This window comes from Bactrocera tryoni, chromosome 2, assembly GCF_016617805.1.
Source record: "Bactrocera tryoni isolate S06 chromosome 2, CSIRO_BtryS06_freeze2, whole genome shotgun sequence".
Classification (NCBI taxonomy): domain Eukaryota; kingdom Metazoa; phylum Arthropoda; class Insecta; order Diptera; family Tephritidae; genus Bactrocera; species Bactrocera tryoni.
In genome coordinates this window covers 28,133,892-28,156,154 of record NC_052500.1, presented here as the reverse complement: position 1 = coordinate 28,156,154, position 22,263 = coordinate 28,133,892, and the positions used below count along the sequence as shown (strand labels likewise).

At 39.0% G+C, this 22,263-nt stretch overlaps 1 protein-coding gene across 5 annotated transcripts; it reads left to right on the top strand.

Moving 5' to 3' along the window:
• The first annotated feature begins 1,657 nt into the window (after window positions 1-1,657).
• LOC120767860 lies at window positions 1,658-21,923 on the top strand. Of its 5 annotated transcripts, none has more exons than XM_040094174.1 (12): window positions 1,658-2,340; window positions 12,411-12,553; window positions 12,764-12,958; window positions 13,098-13,189; window positions 14,100-14,234; window positions 16,472-16,629; window positions 18,188-18,432; window positions 18,511-18,654; window positions 18,725-18,993; window positions 19,052-19,150; window positions 19,211-19,370; window positions 20,841-21,923. In XM_040094174.1, the coding sequence occupies exons 1-12, from the start codon at window positions 2,336-2,338 to the stop codon at window positions 21,191-21,193; spliced, it is 1,998 nt and encodes a 665-aa protein (XP_039950108.1). In that variant the 5' UTR covers window positions 1,658-2,335; the 3' UTR covers window positions 21,194-21,923. The 5 variants fall into 5 exon arrangements, with proteins under 5 accessions (XP_039950108.1, XP_039950107.1, XP_039950106.1 ...); XM_040094173.1 differs by having other exon boundaries at window positions 18,722-18,993; XM_040094172.1 differs by having other exon boundaries at window positions 13,011-13,189.
• The last annotated feature ends 340 nt before the right edge of the window (window positions 21,924-22,263 follow it).

The window sequence follows — 22,263 nt, the reverse complement described above, 5'->3', positions numbered from 1 at the left end:
GGCTTCTATGAGAGGGGTATTATGAAGTTGCCGTCTAGATGGAAACAGATTACCGAATATTTGAACTAAATCAGATCACTGTAACAGCAAAAAAGCGGAAAATATTTGACAACCTAATATTTATTCAATAATTCAGCAAAAACATATGATACTACAGAGTTGTATTTTAATGTATAAAACTAGTCCAATTACGCTCAACTGCAAGACCCCCTTTGGGTGCCAAGGATCATCGTTTAATCACGATATCCCAATTTTTAAGTCTTTGCTTGCACGGACAAACGGACAGAAAGTATAAAAATGCAGTCAAGTGTTTCAAACCATTTATGTAAACAAATACACACACACCTACTCAGGGTACATACAAAACACTTAATTGAAGGGAAAGGGAAACGGAAAGGGAAGTGGCCTTTGACGAGAATGCCGCACGAAAACCAGAGTGCTGCGAACTGAAAAGGTGAATAAACAGAAAAACTCTTCATTATGCCATTTGAAGAATATAAAGGCAAAGAAATGAGAAAGCAGGAAGGAGAGTAAAAGCCCTCCCCAAATGTGTTTTCACACTATGCGAAAAAAAATGTATTTAGTGCTGAGTGGTGGCACGAGTGTAAACTGCCTATAGCTATACCCAGTGTACATACAGTGTTGCATAAAACTGTTGATCAGATTTTACATTTGATTGTATATATTTACGAGAGGTCTAGGTTTTTGGAAAATATTTTAAGAATATTTTACAAATTCTTCGCGCAAATGACGCATAACTTTCAAATAGTATTCTTTGTTGACAGCTTAGCTGGTTGGAAGGAGTTCGGAGTGCACCACCTCGAAATCGAAGAAAATTTTTGATCTGATTTGTTGTGATTTTTTCGGCTTCTTCTCACCTTTGCCACGATTTTCGATCGGTTGGTCGTCCGTTTTCGGATCGTAAGCATAGATCCAAGACTCATCGCCAGTAATAATATTATTCATAGCATCTTGGTAGTCGGAAAGCATGGTTTCAAAGACGTTAACGAGACGCTGTTTTTCGAAAAAATTTTGTGATTTGGGAACCAATCGCGCTCTAACTTTTTTTGGGCCCAAATGATCTTTAAAAATGGTTTGTACTAATCCTACCGATATTTCAACGATGCCAGTAAGATCTCAAGCACCAATTCCTTTATTTTATTGACGTGTTGATCATCAGTTGATGTTGATGACCGTTCTGGACGTGGTTCTCGAAAGTCTTGCTATTTTTTGCTCACAGTATTTTTTCTCCGCACACTGTACAGCTCGTGTAATTGCCAAAAGTTGTACCAATTCGTGCAAGAAAAATATGTGACGCGAGTACTTCGTGGTTCCACCAATTTGTGTGTAGGAGAAATGGGGTGGAAAGTTAAGAGAACGTTTAAAAAATATAGGCTAAAACAATTATTTACATAGGAGAGCTAAACGTGATGAGAGCAAAACGAGAGAGTGCGCATGTTTCGGACGAAGCAATCGCAAAGAGAAATAAGTAAATACACATACATAGATACATACGCCACAGTATTAGCAATGAAATTGGAAAATGAGAAATTTTCACAAAAAACTGCTAAACGGGAAAGGAAGGAGTACAGAGAGAAAACTGCAATTTCGTTCAACAGTCTGCGGTCCCGGCAAATTCAGTTCGTTTTATGAGCTTCGTGTGGGTACGTCGCATTTTCACAGTCGCAATGCAGAACGGCGATTTTTCAGTGCAATAGTTGTGGCACGCGCAGAGCGGCAGAGCAAATGCGGAGTGAGAGCGGGGCGTGGATTGTAGTGAAAATCGACTATTATAAATGGGAAAAATCGCAAAAATATGCAAAACAAATACAAATAAGTAGCATTAATTGTCTTTTACTAGGAGCTAGCATTATGAACGAGAATAAGTGAGTAAATTAGCCAAGGCAGTGCTGCTGATTGCTTAAACGACGCATTTTCGGAGGGCTGAAGTGAATAGTGAATTAATTCAAGCGCTTTGCGTGGATAATTTAATTGTGTGAATTTTATACAAAATTAATTAAATTAATTAAACAAATTTTGCATATAAAAATAATATAAATTTAACGAATAAATAATTCGTCTAAATACAACAACATTGCTGGCATTGAAAACCCGTGAAAAAATCGGAGTGTATATACATACAAATATAGTTTATTTTGTATGTGCGCATAATCACGACAATTGCTAATATTTGGCCGCGTGCCATTAAAGGCCTAAGCGGGCGGGCGACAGGCGCTTTTCTGCTGAAAACACCCCGACAGCATAGAGGCCGAAACAAAAAGCAAATAATTTACCATACAACCACATACACCTACATACCTACATCGGCAATAACATGAGGTGAGTGTAGATAGTAGTAAGTTTGCGCCACAAAAGTGCGGCAGGCAAGTGCCTCTGCTCTCTTATGTACATAAATTATGGACATGGCGCTTGAACCAGCTTGTTTCACGTTGATTGCCACCATAGTCATCTTCACTCTTCTCTAGCAGCGCATCAATACATACATACAAACATGCTCATGTACACATACAAGCGGTAGCAATCCTGGCGTGCCACTTGTGGTTCTTCAGTAAATTTATGCAAAAGTATGCAATTTTCTTTCCACTTTGCCGACCAATCCGTGGCTATTATCTTGTTGTACTTTCACTGAGTGGCGATTTGACGTAATTAGCATTTTGCTGTCACTTTTGTTTCGGTATTTTCATGCCTACAATTAGCATTTGCATTAAACTAATCGATAAATTGATTTTTAATTTTGACCGCCAACAACTTATAGCTGCAGTAGTGAGCAAAATAAAAGCATATCTATATATCATATCATATTGGTTGTCAAAAAAGTCTTGCGGTATTTTTTATTGAATTTTCAATTGTTCATAAAATTGGTTACAATAATGCGATTCAAGTCAAATATGCGCCGTTTTGTTCGATGACGCGTTCCCAACGAGATGCCAACTTCCTAATGCTCCTCTCATAGAAGCTCGCTTCCCTATTGGCTAAAAACTCGGGGAGCCAATTTTCACAGGACTCTCTGGTGGCCAACTTCAGACTACCAAGCGCGTTCGCCATGGACAGAAACAGGTGGTAATCACTTGGTGCGAGATCCGGACTATACGGTGGATGCAAAAGAACCTCCCATCCGAGCTCCCGAAGCTTCTGGCGCGTCACTAAAGATGTGTGTGGCCTAGCGTTGTCCTGATGGAAGATAATTCGGCCTCTGTTGATCAAAGATGGCCTCTTCTGCGTGAGTGCTGCCTTCAAGCGGTCCAGTTGTTGGCAGTACAGGTCCGAATTGAGCGTTTGGCCATAGGGGAGCAGCACAGAAGAACCTTCCTGGCCGTCAATCCAGGCTTGGCCACCGTCTGGGCCGCTTCACCGCTTTTCGACCACGACCGTTTGCGCCTTACGTTATCGTAAGTGACCCACTTTCCATCACCAGTCACCATACGCTTCAAAAACGGGTCGATTTTGTTGCGATTCAGAAGCGATTCGCATGCGTCGATACGATCAAAGATGTTTTTTTGCGTCAATTCGTGTGGCACCCATTCATCGGGCTTCTTAGTGATTCCAAGCTTCTTCAAATGGTTTATAACGGTTTGATGACTCATGCCCAGCTCTTGACCGATGCTACGGCTGCTACTATGCCGCTCTCTTTCGACCAATTCAGCGATTTTATCGCAATTTTCAACGACAGGCCTTCCGGAGCGTGGCGCATCTTCGACCACCTCTACACAAGAACAAAAACGTTGAAACCATCATTGTGCGGTGGAAATGGAAACTGTATCGGGTCCATAAACTGCACAAATTTTATTGGCGGCTTGAGATGCATTTTTGCCTTTATCGTAGTAGTACTGTAAAATATGCCGTATATTCTCTTTATTTCGCTCCATGTTTGCGGCGCTATAACTCACGAACGACTTAAAAGAAACGACAATCAATCAAACACGTGTTAGCGCGTGAAATGAGCTTTCCAAAAAGGTATAGCATGACCCGATGCGACGAATAAAACTAGAACTACGCGCTTTCAGCGCCAACTAGCGAAAATACCGCAAGAATTTTTTGACAACCCATTATTTCAGCGACCACTTTTGAACCAAATTCGGTACCTAACAATTCTTAACATTCCTTACAATAGTTACAGTGCGAATGTGGACTACAACCACGCCCAATTTTCATATAATAATATATAGTCATCTAATGCTTTCACTTTCCTGTATGTAATTCAAGCACTAATGAGTGTATCGGAATAATTGTTTGCACTATTAGTGCGTTTAAGGTGTGCCACCTTCGAAACAAAAATAGTCGAAAACTGACTATAACTGTTCTATTCTCCAAATAGCGATAATGTGGGCCCCAGTGCTTATGACTTTTTTTTACCGAAAAAATCAGTCAATCTCTGAGTTATACAAGTATTATTAAATTCAGAAAAAAACCTTTTCTCATAATAATATGCTTGGATCAATACATTCCTTAGCCCCCATATACCTAAATAAAAGCTTTTGAACTTCCGGTTAATTTTATAGCTCATATTTCGGCCAATGGGTGAGTTTCATAAATAAAATTGAGTGAACGTATTTTTCTAATAATGATGCATCTTTGTGCCCAGAATGAATGAAATCGAGTGTAAAATTTCACTCCCTAGAACTCGATTAAACTAATAAAAGGACTGTTAAACATCCGATTAACTTTCCTTATTTTATATCTATGATGGTATGGAGTTAACTTATAAAACAACAACAAGAATGTCAGCCTCGAAATCCAACGCAGAATAACACTTGCCAACAGTTGCTACTTCGGACTGAGTAGGCAATTGAGAAGTAAAGTCGTCTTTCGACGAACAAAAGCTAAACTCTATAAGTCATCCCACTCTGAAAGGTTTCGACGCATTATGATTGTGATTATTAGATATAATATTATATTATTATAGTATAACGCCAAAAAAATTTAAATTAGTATAGGAATTACCCCGACTACCCATGTAACGATTTTCGTTATTCCAACAAACGATATACCAAAGATGTCGGTCAAAGTATGAGTTATACATATATTTACATATAAAATTGATTGAAAAGATGTTCTCGAGTATACCTAAGCAATGGCCTGAAAATTTAATTAAAATAAGTGGAGAAGGTGTGCTAAAAATTTTGTGGTTTAGTCCTGAATATGTATGAAGGAATCCACTATGATTTCGTGGAAGAATGAATGATTAATTCTTTCGCAACATTTTTAAAATCAAATGTTGCGAATACCTGAAGATATTTCCTTAGCTTTGGCCCTGGCAGGTTGTAAGAGTATGAAATGTTCAATTACACCCGAACTTAGCCCCTCCTTACTTATTTGAAATTATTTTTATTTTATTAAAAAAGAATGATGAATAATACAAGGTGTGTCGCAAAAGAAACAGAACTTTTTAAATATAACTATTTCTGGTGGTGCCACCAATTGATGGGTATATGAAATAAAAAGTTTGATCTCTTGTTGACATTTCGTAAAAATTTTAAGACAATTGGATAACTACAATCGATGTTATCGATCAAAAAGTGACAGCAGCTTTTGGTCATCGGTCGTAAAATGCAAAGAGCAAGTATCAATTTTTGTTTTAAGCTTGGGGAAACGTTTACTGAAACATTTCAAATGATGAAAAACGTTTATGGTGATCCCGTAGTAATGTGCATGAGTGGTTTAAGCGATTCCAAGAAGGTCGTGAGGACCTCTGTGACGATCAGAAGTCGGTCGTCTTCAGAAGTCAAAAATAAAGATAATGCTGATTTGTTTTTACGATTCCGAGGGTATTGTGGCCAAACGATTAACGCTGTGTTTTACTTTGGTGTTATGTAGCGTCTTTTGTCACGCATTCGTCATGCGCGGCCACAATACCGTGAGGCAGGGTCCTGGCGCCTGTTGCACGATAATGCGCCGTGTCATCGGTCGACGCTTGTCACTGATTTTTTGGCAAAAAACTCCATATTAACCATTATTCGCTCACTCTACTCACTTGATCTGGCACCCTGTGATTTTTACCTATTTGGAAAACTTCATTTGCCCATGAAAGGACACTGGTTTCAGGACATTTCAGCTATCCAAAAGGCACCGACCGATATTCTCAAGAGCATTCCGAAAAATGACCTTAAAAACTCATTTGAAATGGTAATTGACCGGGCTAAACGCTGTATCGAAGCACAAGGAAACTACTTTGAATAAAAAATATAACTTTTGAAAAATATTAATTTTTTGTTGTTTGTTTGACTGTTAAAGTCCTGTTTCTTTTGCGACAGACCTTGTATTATATGTTTTTTGTAAAATACCTTTATAATGCATGCAAATATTTTACACACTACTGTGGTTATCTGTTTTTGTAAGTTAACTAAGCACAACAATGCATAATAGTGTTATCGATATAACTTGAGTATGTAAGTTAAGCTTTTAATGCACCAACACACATTCGTAGTGTTCAGTTAGCAAATAATTCAATGTCTTCACGTTATATCGCGATCCGTGGTTGTCTGCCCCAGTGATACTAGTCATGTTGGTATATAATTTATGTTTTATCAGGTTAATCAAAAACACTGTGCCGAGTGTAATAAAATTTGTGTGTTTGGGAAGCACCTTTCTATGCAACTAGAGTTATTAGTCCACTTTATCTTGATACTATCACTGTGAAAGTGGATGCATCAAAGACTTAGAGGGTGCATCAAGGGCTTAGAGGAAAAGGACCGACATAAGTATTTGTTTAAATTGAATAACACAAATGGAGAAGTTAGTTAAAAAAAATTGAATCTTACTCCAATGGAGTATAGCCATAATCCGCATCAAAGCGAAATTCTTCAACATAGCACTGACTAACGCCCACACTAGCCAAAATTTTCCTTGGCTACTTTAACGGCAGGGTGGACAAAGAAGGCATATTCGGCACAATAGTTGGTAAATTCAGCCTCCATGGCGAAACATCTAAAAATGGGTGGAGGCTGTTTTAATTCAGCTGGACCTTAAAATATGTTTGCCTGTGTACTAGATTCCAGCACAAGAAAATTCATCAAGTTAATTAGCTGGCCATGTGAGAGGTGGCGAACATATCTCTAGTGCTCTCGACGTGCATACGCTCTGAGAACCTCAGATCGATCATGCAAGGTTCGACGTCGATAAGCTAAAATCACAACTGACAGCTAAACGGTCTTCTGCTCGACTCGCACTCATTAGCAACCCGATATAAGAAAATTATGGGTCCGTGTTTCAAGCTTCTTAAGTACAGTTGCAAGCGAAATGAAATGGACGAAAGAGCACTTAGTACGATGAGGACTTCAGTAACGCAGTGGAGAGAAAACAGACTGTCTATCGCTAAGTTGCAATCAACCACAACAAGCGCGGAGTGGGATTGATACCGGAAGTTGAAGAGGGAAGTGAGACGTATGTTACATGCAGATAAGAAAATAAAGCAGCTGAAATTCATGAGTATGAAGCGCTTGGAACTTGCTAAAGATACGGTGACTAACGGAGGGTTTCATGATCAGAGCAACCTCTTGTAGCACCCAAAGAAGTTATCTAGTAGTTGAAAGCCGGAGCATATTAAATTTATGTAGGGAACTCTGCTTCTGTCTGCTGAACGTCGGTGAAAGTGTAGCACGAGGCGATAGCGCGCGCGATTCGCCGATCGACGACAGTCAAAAAGATCTTTCATTGCTCGACTGTGAAAACGTTCTAATAGCAATGACCCGCCTGACGAACAACAAAGCTGCAGGGACCGATGGATTGCTGGCCGAGCTATTTAAATACAGAGGCGAAGAACTGACGAGGTGCATAGATCATACATGTACTTTGTAGGATATGTTCGGATAAAAGTAGGCGGCGAATATTATGAAAAATTATAATTTTATAATAACACATCCGGAGAATGGAGTCATGTGTAGAAGTTCACGCAAGTGAGGAAAGTTCTCTGATCGCCATTCACTTTGGAGTGGCCAGAAACGATTCTTTTACACATGGCTCAAGCAGCTCACAACTTCCGGTCTTTGACCAAGTATCCCCTGGGTAGCCTAAGAACATCCGTTCGAAGGCGAGCTAAAGTGAGAATGCGAAACATCCCCTACATAGGGTTGTGCGCTATGTTTGGGACCCGCCACGTAAAAAGTCCCTCCCAATGAAAGATTACCAACTGCCTCGGATGAGAAACCCCCCTTTAACAAAAGCCAAACTCTATAAGTCGCTCATAATTCCCGTCCTGCTATATGGTGCAGAGGCTTGGACGATAACAGCAACCAATGAGTCGACGTTACGAGTTTTCGAGAGAAAGGTTCTGCGATAGATTTATGGTCCTTTGCGCATTGGCTACTGCGAATATCGCAGTCGATGGAACGATGAACTGTACGAGATATACGACGCCATTGACATAGTGCAGCGAATTAAAAGACAGCGGCTACGCTGGCTAGGTCATGTTGTCCGGATGGACGAAAACACTCCAGCTCTGAAAGTATTCGACGCAGTACCCGCCGGGGGAAGCAGAGGAAGAGGAAGACCTCCACTCCGTTGGAAGGACCAAGTGGAGAAGGACCTGGCTTCGCTTGGAATATCCACTTGGCGCCACGTAGCGAAAAGAAGAAACGACTGGCGCGCTGTTGTTAACTCGGCTATAATCGCGTAAGCGGTGTCTACGCCAATTAAGAAGAAGAAGATTTTCCGTTTTGATTTGTGATACCAAAAACTTCTAGACAGTACAGAATAAAACTTGTAAAAGCTCAGAGAATAATTTTCACACTTGCCGACATCACATGAAGCTCAACGGCAGTAAATTCGCATTTAATCAAAATAATAAAAATTGAATTTGTGTACCTCCCATACATCCCCATACATACATACGTGCATGTTTTCTATGTATTATGTGGGTTGCCGCCTACTTGTCATAGCAGCCGTAGCGACGGAGACGCTTGTTGCCTACTTACCATATGCAACTAGGTTTTGTCGTTAGGGAAATCCGCCAGGATGTTGTGAAAAATTGTTGACTGATGAAAGGTGAGAGTCTGCAGAATTAACAAGCCAAACAATAGCACTCACAACATAGTTTATACCCACACATATGTGAGTAAATTAACATCATACTATACCAAAGAGAGTGTAGTGAGGGAGCAAACTACTTAGTGCTTCCTTGTGAGGTTTCTTATGACAAAGAAAACACTGTGTATAAAACATAGTATGTACGTATACATATGTATGTACATATATACTCGTACAACTTATAGGCGCTTACGTTTAGCGTTGGTAAGGCAGTTTTAGTCCTTGAGAGTTTTCACCAAAAGCTAAAGTGGGTAGGCACTGTCTAAAGTAAGTACATGTACTAAAAATTGAAGCATTATTGATTAAAGATTTAAGCTTTCGAGCGAAATTAGATGTTACAAAACGATTGTTTTTTATCAGTTTTGCACATAACTTAAACATAATTGGAATAATATTAACTGGATGGACAGAAATCCGTCACTAGTTTTTCATGCTTACAAAAAGCTGTATAAATTTCATCGAAATCTACCGAGCGGTTTTCAAGTTGCAATGGTCACCAGCTCAAAAAATATGGTTTTGAGCCAAACGTATTGGAAGTTTGACACATTTTGTACTGTGGGCAAAAAATAGTAAGACTTTTTAATTTAAATTTTGCGCGAAAACTTATTCGTCGAAATATTTTTATTTTATGTTGATGTGACTGTCAGTGACATCCCTGCCAAATGTCATATCAAAAGAAGTAAGGAAGGGCTAAGTTCGGGTGTCACCGAACATTTTATACTCTCGCATGATAAAGTGATAATCGAGATTTCATTATACGTCATTTACATATTTTTCAAATACCGTATTTGTGTAAAGTTTTATTCCGCTATCATCATTGGTTGATAATGTACTATATATTATACAGAGAAGGCATCAGATGGAATTCAAAATAGCGTTATATTGGAAGAAGGCGTGGTTGTGAACCGGTTTCACCCATATTTCGTATTTGTCATCAGGGTGTTAAGAAAATATTATATACCGAATTTCATTGAAATCGGTAGATTAGTACCTGAGATATGATTTTTGGTCCATAAGTGGGCGAGGCCACGCCCATTTTCAATTAAAAAAAAGCCTGGGTGCAGCTTTCTCCTGCCATTTCTTGCGTAAAATCTAGTGTTTCTGACGTTTTTTGTTAGTCGGTTAACGCATGTTAGTGATTTTCAACATAACCTTTGTATGGGAGGTGGGCGTGGTTATTATCCGATTTCTTCCATTTTTGAACTGTAAATGGAAATGCGTGAAGGAAACAGCTCTATAGAGTTTGGTTGACATAGCTATAGTAGTTTCCGAGATATGTACAAAAAACTTAGTAGGGGGCGGGACCACGCCCACTTTTCCAAAAAAATTACGTCCAAATATGCCCCTCCCTAATGTGATCCTTTGTGCCAAATGACTTTAATATCTTTATTTATGGCTTAGTTATGACATTTTATAGGTTTTCGGGTTTCGCCGTTTTGTGGGCGTGGCAGTAGGCCAATTTTGCCCATCTTCGAACTTAACCTTCTTATGGAGTCAAGGAATACGTGTTCAGTTCATAGTTTCATCATGATATCTCAATTTTTACTCAAGTTACAGCTTGCACGGACGGACGGACGGACGGACAGACGGACGGACAGACAGACATCCGGATTTGAACTCTACTCGTCACCCTAATCACTTTGGTATACATATATAACCCTATATCTGACTCTTTTAGTTTTAGGACTTACAAACAACCGTTATGTGAACAAAACTATAATACTCTCCTTAGCAACATTGTTGCGAGAGTATAAAAATCCTTAGCCCAAGTCTTTAAAAATTGTATCTCAAAGACCTGTGTAAAATTTCATGAAGATCGGTTGAGTATTTATCGACAAATCTTGCTAACCGACTTCAAAAACACAGTTTCGCGAAAAACGCTTTTAAAGACGGCACACTCAGCCTAGCTAACTATTACTCAGATCAACTTGAAAATTTAGGACAGTACTCTAGAGGTGCTGTAAAATTTGATTAGACAATAAAAAAAATCGATTTTTTGAAACCCGTAGAGCCATGTAACCCCTTAACAATTTGTTTCGAGGAATTGAAAACACGTTATGGCAAGTTTATTGGGGCCAAGGGCGATTAATTTGAGGAGACGACATAGATTTGGAATAAATTAAGAATTTTAAAATTATAGACAAAGTCCTACTAATTTTTGCCCACAGCATTATGTATGGTGTAACAGCCGTCCAGTATGTTAAACGGCATGACTACAAACTCGCCTCCGCCTAATTTTAAAATCATGTAACACAATGTTTCAGCTAATTGAAATAACCCATTAAATGACATAATTTTAATTATATTTGAATAGTAGATTTTGTAGAATTTGCTGACTCAATCAATTTACGACTGTAGTTCGTTAGAAATTTAAATGAACTTTAGTGTATGCTTCACTGTTTGTTTAGTTTAAGTTTTAGAAAGGGTCTTACGTGTAAAATTAGCGAGTAATTTCTGAAATCCAATTAGATAAGTTTGTTCGATCGACTTATATATATATTTTTCTTCTTCTTTGGCACTACAAACGTGAGTTTGTATCGAGAATCGAGACACAAGACTTCGCCAGTTGCCTCTATGCTTGGCGAGTTGTACATCACAAGTGTTAACAGGAGGCTACATGGTCCTTTGCTTTCGTTGTTCTACAATAGGTCTCGAATCGAAGAGCTTTTCACAGCAGCATTATCTTCCATGCGAACAACATAATCCAGCCTGCGCAGTCAGTGTATTTTATACGCTTAAGTCCATGTCGCCGTCGTGCTCATTCAGTTCGTGATTATAACCTCATCAATATTCATCGCTCAATCGAACTGCCCCAAAGGCCTTGCGGAGAACAGTTCTCTTGAAATTTTTCCTCAACTCGGTTCGTCGTCGCCCATATTTCTGCTCCGTTTAATAGGACAGGAATAATGAGAGCCTAGTAAAGCGTAAAGAGGGCTCTGCTTCTCAGTTGCCTGCCGATCCCAAAGTTGCACTTGTTGGCATGAGCTCTTCCGCCCTTCCACGCCGTGCTTAATTATTGATGGAATTCATGCTGATTCTGAGACATAGAAAGTCTTTAACTTTTTCAAATTTGTAGTTTCTCTTTCTTGTCGATACGTAATCATAGAAACTTATGGGTCCATATTTCAACACCGAATTTCTTTTTCAGCAGTCTTATTTATCATATATACGAACACAGGTTATTTTCCAAAATGAAAACAACTGACTCGGTAACAAAAAGTTGTATGATAATGAAGAGGTGATTACACATTATTTATGTATATAAAACAATTAAATTTTAACACCGCTTAGGCGCTACCTGACGTGATATAAAAATTATTCAAACTCTCTGCAAACTAATTAATAACTTCATCTTATTCTATTTGCAGTGAGACTAAGCTTTTTGACGGCAGTTCCGGCCGTTTGGCGCTTGGTTCAACAGTCGTCGTGTACTGTCTGTTCTACAATGACGCTTGCGGACCGGCAATAGTGTTTGCCAATTTCCTAGCCTTCACCTATGGCGCAATGGCAGGTGAGTGAGCAACACTGTCGCATATAATCACTAGCCATCGTCGACAAATTTTAATTTTCTTTTGTAGACACATATGAATATGTATGCTATTCATTTTACTACTAATAACCATTACTACTAATAATAATTATACTACTAATAATCATTACCACTAATAATAATTATTCCACATAACGTATTTCTTCTCCCTCTCTCTCTCTTTGTGCTCAGCTTACTGCAAGGCCCATTTGAAATCCCTCCAAATGCCGTACATTCGGGCGAGCAACAAATTCGACTATACCTGCCTATTTCTCGCCACGTGGTTGGATGTGTTGGCGGTGCTGTGTGCCTGTGTGGCCCTGGCGCGTACCATGAGCACCTGCTTGGATGCCATGACGGGCGGTATGGCGCACATTCTGATTTTAGGTAAGCGAACTGCTGATGAATTCACTTATTATGCATTATCAAATTCAATTAGAAATTGTGTTATGTTTACTTTTCGGTGGCACTGTGTGCAATTTTATCTCAACACATTTGCGAAGTCAGATTTTTGGCATACTTTCAGGCCGCAATTCATCACCGTACGAGCCGTGGCCGGATGTGCTGGGTGTTGCCGTCGTCATTATAATTACAGTTATGTTTATGCTGGGACTGGACGTGAGTACATACATATTTCTGAAGAAATATACATACATACATGTGTATATACAAATATAGATACATATAATAGGCTGTCAAAAAAGTCTTGCTGTATTTTCGCTAGTTGGCGCTGAAAGCGCGTAGTTCTAGTTTTATTCGTCGCATCGTGCCATGCTATACCTTTTTGGAAAGCTCATTTCACGCGCTAACACGTGTTTGATTGATTGTCATTTCTTTTAAGTCGTTCGTGAGTTATAGCGTCGCAAACATGGAGCAAAATAAAGAGAAAATACGGCATATTTTACGGTACTACTACGATAAAGGCAGAAATGCATCTCAAGCCGCCAATAAAATTTGTGCAGTTTATGGACCCGATACAGTTTCCATTTCCACCGCACAACGATGGTTTCAACGTTTTCGTTCTGGTGTAGAGGTGGTCGAAGATGCGCCACGTTCCGGAAGACCTGTCGTCGAAAATTGCGATAAAATCGCTGAATTGGTCGAAAGAGACCGGCATAGTAGCAGCCGTAGCATCGGTCAAGAGCATGAGTCATCAAAAATTCATTTCAATTTCAATAAAAAAAAAATCAATAAAAATACCGCAAAACTTTTTTGACAACCCATTATGTATAATTATATATGTACGTACGTATATGATCGAATTTTGATGTTTCTTTTCGAAGACATATAAATATTGTTTAAGCCTATTCGATCTTTTGGTGATTCAAATGAATGAATTTTGTAGTAATAATACCCTTCAGAAATAAAGAAGTTTTCGTTCAAGAACTTAAGATATCCTGTTCAGTGTATGATAAGTACTTTCTCAGCCCATTTCTTTCAAATTTTAACACACTTGTAGGTTAATCTTTACATTTACTTGAAAATTGATTACTATTTCTGTTTATTCCTTTTAATTCTAACGCCACAGCATTCAAAAGTCTTCCATATCATCATGTGGTGCGGCATTATCATCCTGAATTTGTGTCCGCCGGCTGCGGCTTCCTGGAAAGGCGACATTTTGGAGTGGACACGATATTGGTTTCGGCCCGATGGATTTATTAGTGTGAGTTAGCGCAATATATTTTATTTTAACTTATAACTGTGTAAATCATCTGATCAAAAATGACCCGGACCGGCTCATTAAAACTGCTCATGAAATGAATCGATAAAAACGTTTTCCTAGATTGATTCAAACTTTTTTTCTGTTCATGTGAAGTCGGGCGATTTTACCACAAAAAGAAATTGAAGGACTAGTTTGCTTGTTCCAATGGAACTACAGCTACGAAATCCTTAAACACGTTGAATAAGTGTTTTGGCGAGTCTACTTTATCGTTATCAACACAAGTTTTTGAGTGGCACAAAGAATGTAAAGAAGGTTGTGAAGTCATCGAATACTTGCCTCATGAGCTTCATCTATCCACCTTAGACAATAACAGATAACATTCACAAAGTTAAAGAAACAGTGCTTAAAAATCATAGTAGAAGATCTCAGCATTTCTTATGGATCGACTCAATAAATTTTGGTTAGTGTTTTGGCTACGAAGCCTGCCAATGCTTGAGTAATGTCAAGAGAGAATCTTGTACACCAATTACGTCATAAAAGAGATACTTGAGGACCCTACTTTCACTTAAGATCCGTATAGGAAAATTTTGTTTGTTTTATCAGTCCTGGACAAATTTCGAACAGTAAATTTACCCAATGTAAAAAGAAAAAAATTAAAAAATTGCATTACTGTTATGGCCAAAAGTATGTTTACCATTCGATTTCGGGCAAGTGACCGCCTCGACAGATAAATTCCGGCCAAGAGCTGAGCGCAATTTTCAACGGTTTCTTATAGCAATCGAGGCTGAGTGTCAGTAATAACGTGACGAATATTTTCTTCCAAGGCGTCAATCGACTCGGACTTATCTACACAGACAGCGACTTTACATAAGCCCATAACAAAGAGTTCAGCGGTCTTAAAACTCATGATATTGGAGGCTTTGTCAACGGTCTACGGCTCGAGATAATGCATTAATTAAAACTTTCCTTCAATAAATGGATTTTTTCGTTTGGTTATGACAAGCAGCCTTGTCTTGTTGGAACCAAAGGTTGCCCACATCGAAATCTTTCAATTCGCGCACGGCAAAAGTCATTAATCAAGGCGCTATAGCGTTCCTCATTGCCTGTAAGGTTATGGCCGGCTTCATTTTTGAAGAGATATGAACCAATGATTCTCTCTGCCAATGATTTCCAAACTAAACACTGACTTTTGGAGGATGTAACGGCGTCTCAACATTGGCTTGTGGATTGTCATTACTCTAAATGTAACTATTTTCTTCATGACATACCCATTCAACCAAAAGTGAGCTCAACAAAATTTTCTTGTGTACATAGAGAGCCGTGACCATCTCGTTTTAGATCCATTTATCGATTGTCTTGACGGTCTTTCGGCTTAAATTTTCACAGGAGTCAGATTTTGTAAGTCCGCAAACCAAGATTCTTCTGCTAAATCTTCCAAAAAGTGGATGGGCGCTCCAATTGTTGCGCGTATTAATAGATGGACTTATCAGCTCTTCGTTGATATTTTACTTTACAGAAGTAAATGCCGCTGTACTGTATGGCATCTCCGAGGCTTCGCTATATCCACTACAGTAAAAGTGGTGTAAAACTGATTCATGGTTGCTTGATTTGCCGACTCTGCTGAGCGATTATGTCGACCGAATGTTGGACGCAGTGCGCAATTTGTTACGCGAACCGTACAATTATTTTAGAAATAAATTTAAACGATTCTTATTGAAAACCTCCCTTTAAAAACAACACCCGTTATGTACTCTGTATAATATATATCACACGTATATTTTTGTTTACTTTGTCGCATTTACGACGCCAATGGTCGGGTAATTTGTTGCACAAGTTCTCGGCTCCCCTTTGACTTACGCCCGTTTGTAGCAATTATTCTGATTTGCTGTGGTTTGCTGTTTGCAAATCTCTCTCAGCGCGCTTTCTACAATTGCCAACAGCGCGGTGCAAGTTGTGTGAGCTCTGGTGTGCTTTAATGAACAGAAACGGAATGCATTAAGAAAGATGAGAAAACGTAGATTTGTACGCCTAAGTAGAAACCATTTTAATTTGTATATTAAAGTGAGATTCTAATGATAAAAGGAGAGAAGAGAAGGGTGATTTAATTAGTCTAGCAATAACTATGGTTGAAAATAAATACCTATTTTGTATAAGATTATATGAGATATATTTAACATCTTTACATAAATCTATATACATACATACATATATATATAATATATTTATGTTTTTTACAGCTTCTATATCCGGCGGCGCTACTTTCCTTTGCTTATCCCCGAGAGTTGCCACTGCCCAATTCATTTCTCGAGCGTTTCAAGGGGTTTGGAAAATTCTTCAGAACTCTCTTCATCTTATGTTTGACGATAGTATCCCTATCATTTTTGGTACATCACAAGTAAGTTATAAAAATGTGTGTTACTGAAAATAGTAATTAAGTATTGAAATGAACTCCTAATGGAACAACTTTGGTTTTTATTTAATGATATAAATCAAACGAAATACGAATTCAATTAACAAAAAGTTATATATAAAGCAGTCGAGAGAGCGTCTCTTATACTTTAGTAATGATATTGGTTCTATAATAATATGACTTAGACATATACTTTAGGAGCTGTTGCACCAACAATTTTCACTATCCAGACGAACTTAAATCAATATTAAACCTTTCATTTAGCTGACTTATTTTTGATTTTCAACCTCTTTCTTTTTCATCACTAGCGCGACGTGGATTTTAGACATCAACTTCACATGAGCGAACTTTGTATTATTAACGTAACAGTTGAGCTAAATTGTTAGGAAGCCTTAGCCTTAGTCTTCACAGAGAAATCTGTGCTTAATGAAACGAAAAGTTCTTAGGTTAGGTTAGGTTAGGTTAGTAAAATAAGCTGATTTCTCGTGAGATCACAAATAATTCTACATAGGCAACTAGAGACGCCAATCTGTTGTGATGCCCAAAACTCATAGTTGGGTAGGAGGAGAAGAAAGTATGCGGAAAAAAGCGTGCGGCAGTCTGAAACAGTGTCCAAAGACGTAGGGATTTTTTTTGCAAGAATGTGCCTTAATACAGGATCTCCATGAAACTCTCTTAGCCTTCTTTATTACGGACTTGTATAGAGAAAGTCCTGCTAGAACCGCTTTTTCGGTTTTTTCCCTTTGCTTTTCTGAGTTTACAGAGAACAAGAGCGGTTCTGCACGCTGCATTCAAGACCTCAACATATGGCAATGGCTGTGAGCACTAAGTCTCAACCTGGCGCGACCGGAAGCTGTTCGAAGCTTGCATAAGTGTTCAGAGTGCCTCGAGTTTGCGTTACAGGCAATTATTGGCCTCAGCTGGAGTTCTTCTTAGCAAGTCTGGAGGTGGTTCTACTTCGTCATCATGTGGCATGTAAATCGATACCAATCAGAGTTCTCCAGCACCGTCCTCTAGGCTGGCGTTGACAACTTCCTCGTGGCTGAAAGGTGGTCGAAGAAAAACACTAATTTCATTGCTGACCAACAAACAAACACTGATTCTAACTGTTTTGTTGGTCGCCAGCTGCGTATGGATTTTTAGTTCAATCCAGAGTTGGCGTTGCAACTCAGCCATGGTTTCTGAATAAAGACAGCGTCGGCGTGGTCTGTGAACGATCCGAACTCAGCACTTAACTCGTTCGAAAAAATGGGTACTGATTTCCCTTTTCTTTGGACTTCACATCCCTTTTCCCCCGTCTCTTCCAGAGCCTATGACTTTGATATAGCCATCATTTAGGCTTCCAAGTTCTGAATTGAGGAAGTTATAGGCAAAAGGTCTTCAGCAAATGATTATAAAAACTTTACAGAATAGCTTTTAAACTATTTTCTATTGATATTCATATTAAACAGCAGCTAAAAGTACAACTAGTGGGATAGACTGGAGCTCTCTATTAACAAAAAGTTTTGCATGTCACACAACCTAACCGATTTCTTCCTTTCAGACCAGTTAACGAATACATTGCCAATCCAATCCTCAACTTTCTGGACGATATTACCTTAGGCAAGCTGGTGCCAGCCGCTGCTTGTCTGCTAATGCTAACCTCATCAGCCGCATACTTGGAACTCTTTCCTGAACTCTATGGTTTAATAGTGCGTTTCGCTACCTCAGAATGGAAGGTGCTCTCAAAGCACATCAGCTACGAAAGTTCCGAAAGCGGTAGTCCTGTATTTGCTATTTTCATAAGTGGTAGGTGTTAAAGGAAATTCAATTGGTTGCTCTGTGATGCCATACTTTTGAACTAATTCATTACTTTTTATTTTTCAGGCAGCCTCTGTGCCATGCTGGCCTTTGCGTGTCCAATGCAACACCTCATCAACACGCTGGCGGCTAGTCATTTAGCTGCAGGCTTCTTAAGAGCCTTATACTTATTGTACATACCATTCCGTCCAAAGTATATACAACGTTCCGGTAAATAATAGTTTCATTTAAATTCATTTCTAAATTGCTTAAACTAATTATAATTATGCACCGCTAGTAGCGATTTCGTCACTTGCATATAGTCGGCTTAGCACAGCAGCCGCCGCAACGGCTTCGTACAAGCGTCCAGATGCGAAAAAGACCAGTAAGCGGAGCATATTGGGTGTCAACGTAGCCAATATAAGTACAGCGAAGAAACCAGCGCCGAAGAAAAAACCGAAAAAGGAGTTAGAAAAAGAATGGCTTTTGCTGGGTGAACCCACATCTCCGTGTCCTACACGCCAACCGACCGATGTCGAATCCGCAATGCAGTCGAGCAGTAAACCAGTGGTACAATTGTTGCATTTTTTTCTTTGCCATTCACAATAATGTATTTTCTTCTTTGAAGCCTTTGAATTTCATTTACCCGGAGGTAGTCGAGATCAGTGACTCGGACACCTCAACAGATATTGATGCGATTGTCGATGAATATAGACAGAAAATTAGGGTAAAATAAATGCGGTTTAAATAATAAAAACCTTTCTAGCAATTCTTTGGTACATTTTAGATTACAACCTCGGGCCTATTAGACATGAGCGCGCGTGTTCCAACGGTATTATCTTGGCGCTTTGCTTTGTTTATCATTTTTGTCGTAATCTTCGGCATAGTTTCATTCGCTTTCAATAGTTTGCAGCAAAACCCACATGGCGAGATAGTCTTCGGCTGTGGTAAGTGTTTAAATATAAATCTGTGAACTTATTCTAGAAAATATTAATTTCCAAAGGTCTTAAGATATACGTGTAGGTTTAAATTGACATATTTAGTGGCTCAGAAGTGGCAACTTCGTAACAAAACGTGCCAGTTTTGGTTGGTTTTCACTACGAGACCCTGTAGGTATTGCCTAGATATTATGCACGTGAAGGAGCTCGAATTAGTTGTCTTGTGATTCCACAAATCGGATAAGGGCGGTTTTGAGAGTTTCGTAGATATTGAAAGAAGAAAGAAGAAGAAGTGAAGTATCTTCATTATGCCTTTTGTAGATATACCATAAAGGTCTGATACCAGATGAATTCTAAGAGTTCTATGTCAGGTTTATGATAAAGCGGGGCTTAGCTACATTACATTCTACATACTTCCGTAGTTATTCAGTAAAACGCCACAGGCCTCTTAATACCTAATACATTCGCTAGGTAGATGAATGGAGAGAGCGATATCAAGATCCTTGGAGTATACCTCCGTCGGTATAGATTGAGTACGTTTATTCTTCTTTACTGGTGTAGAGTGCGCCAGTCGTTCTGTTGATTGAAGATTCCAAGCGGGGCCAGTTCTTTCTCCAGCTGATCTCTCAACGGAGTGGGGGTCTTCCTCTTCCTCTGCTTCCTCGGCGTCGAATACTCTTAGAGCTGGAGTGTTTTCATCCATTCGGACGATATGGCCCAGTCAACTTATCCACTTTCTCTTCATTCGCTGAACTATCTCAATGTCGTCGAATATCTCATACAGCTCATCGTTCCATCAACTGCGGCATTCGACATTGCCAATGCCCAAAATACCATAAATCTTACGCAAAACCTTTCTATTGAAAATTCGTAAAGCCGACTCATCAGATGTTGTCCTTGCCCATGCCTCTAAATCATATAGCAGGACGGGGATGACGAGTGACTTGTAGATTTTGGTCTTTGTTCACCGAAGGAGGACTTTATTTCTCAAGTCCGAGTCAAGGGGCTAGTGTTGGCAATAGACGACATTATCTACGACTTCGAAGACATGATTGTCAACTGTGACGGGGGAGACAAGTCGCAACTGCGACGACTTTTTGTTTGAGGACAGGAGATATTTAGTCTTGACTTCGTTCACTACCAGCCACTTGGATAAACCCTACCTCCACTGTTTGCGGCACTTAGGTTTAACCTTCATAAGTGTCTTTCCATCATCTGAGTGATTGAGAATGGAAACAACCCTTATATCCGTACCATTAACACTATACCGACTGCCAACGCCCAAAAAAACGAAAGACACCTCCACCCATTACCGAATATTGCTGATCTCCCGGGAAGTATGCGTTCATCAGAGCCTCAAATGGCACTCCCGAAGTTAACAAAAGATGCTGCGATTGTATAAACTCATTAATAATCTGAAAATATTCACGTTATGTTAGAACAAAGATAAAAATAACATATTTTTTCACCATTTTCCAGGAACAATCATACTTAGCTCCATGTTATCATTGCTTCCACGCCACAAGGCCGGTGTTATCTGTTTGAATCCCGTTTTCTTGAGCGGCACCCTTTTAACCAGTGGCGCACTTTTTGGCGCGTGTTCATACTACGTTTGGCCTGCGATAGTGTTTTGGATAATTGCTGGCCTCATGTTATTGCTGCGCTGCGACAATTGGTGTTGTGGTTGCTTCGAACATAGCGGTGGCACCATACAAGAACAGTTAATACCGAACGATGCGCCGAAAACAATGACAAAGTCGACGGCAATACACATACCGGGCCCACCTACAAACCCCGTAACAGTACCAACTCTAGTGAATACGAGCAGGTGACAATTAGAGTCGTCAGAGAGTGAAGACCTCAATGTGTGCGACTTCATAGAGAGCCGAAACGAAGATGACGAACTCTGTTGGAGTGAGTAGAAATTTTGCAGAAATACAAATAAAATGAAATGTTCAAACAACTGAGTACCTATTTGTGTCACCTGATATATTTGGAGTGAAATGTTGTGCCGCAGCCGTAGCCATAGTCATTGCCGTCTCCGTAACGCCGCCTGCTTGCCCGAAACTGCAACCGAGTAGAGAAAGCATATTTTATAAGACAAATCCTCATCCAAAATCAGGCGAAAATCCTACAGTTTTAGTCAGAAAAAAACTGGTGTATGAGTATTTATACTATTATATATGTATTGTGTGCTTAATTTTAGAGTTTACTTCAGATAAACATAAAGAAAATTTAGAGCACTAGGATTTGTAACTTGAATGATCGAACTATAATACGATTAACAGTTATAGTATAATTTCTAGTTAAATAATATTATATGTCATATGTGTTGGATAAACATTTTTGTAAAGAGTAATTGAAAAACATGTGTGCTAAATTAAAACTAATCAAATTGTAATCAAATATTTCATAATCATTCGGGCTCATCAATTTAACGTTTGAGTTGAAACAATTAGTTATACGAGCAAGCTCACTTTCGAGTGAAACATATAAAAAATGACATAATTTAAGTAAATAAATTTTCGAAAATATCATGAAATTACTATATTTTAAATTACATGGTCAATGTGTTTTTTTTTTGTGTAAAGGTCTTGCTTAGAGGTACAAACATTGTGACAAAAAAGCACACGGAATTTGTAATTAAATTCCCCGGGTACACCTCAGTAGTGCGTTGCAATTTTTATAATGGATAAAAATAGCGAACAAAGAATTTTTCTAAAATTTTGTGTTAAATGGTTACGGTGATTCAGTTTTATCAAAAATACAAGCCTTCGAGTGGTACAAAGTGTACAAAGACGGTCGAGCGATTGTTGAAGACATGCCTGGTTCTAGACTACCTTCAACTGATGAAAATATTAAATAAGATAGTGTTAAAAAGATGGTGTTAAAAAGATGGCTA

Coding starts and splice junctions, on each gene's coding strand:
- LOC120767860 (XM_040094169.1), top strand. Junction 12,554..12,763: donor CACCTATGGCGCAATGGCAG/GTGAGTGAGCAA, acceptor CTTTGTGCTCAG/CTTACTGCAAGGCCCATTTG. Junction 19,151..19,210: donor AATATAGACAGAAAATTAGG/GTAAAATAAATG, acceptor GGTACATTTTAG/ATTACAACCTCGGGCCTATT.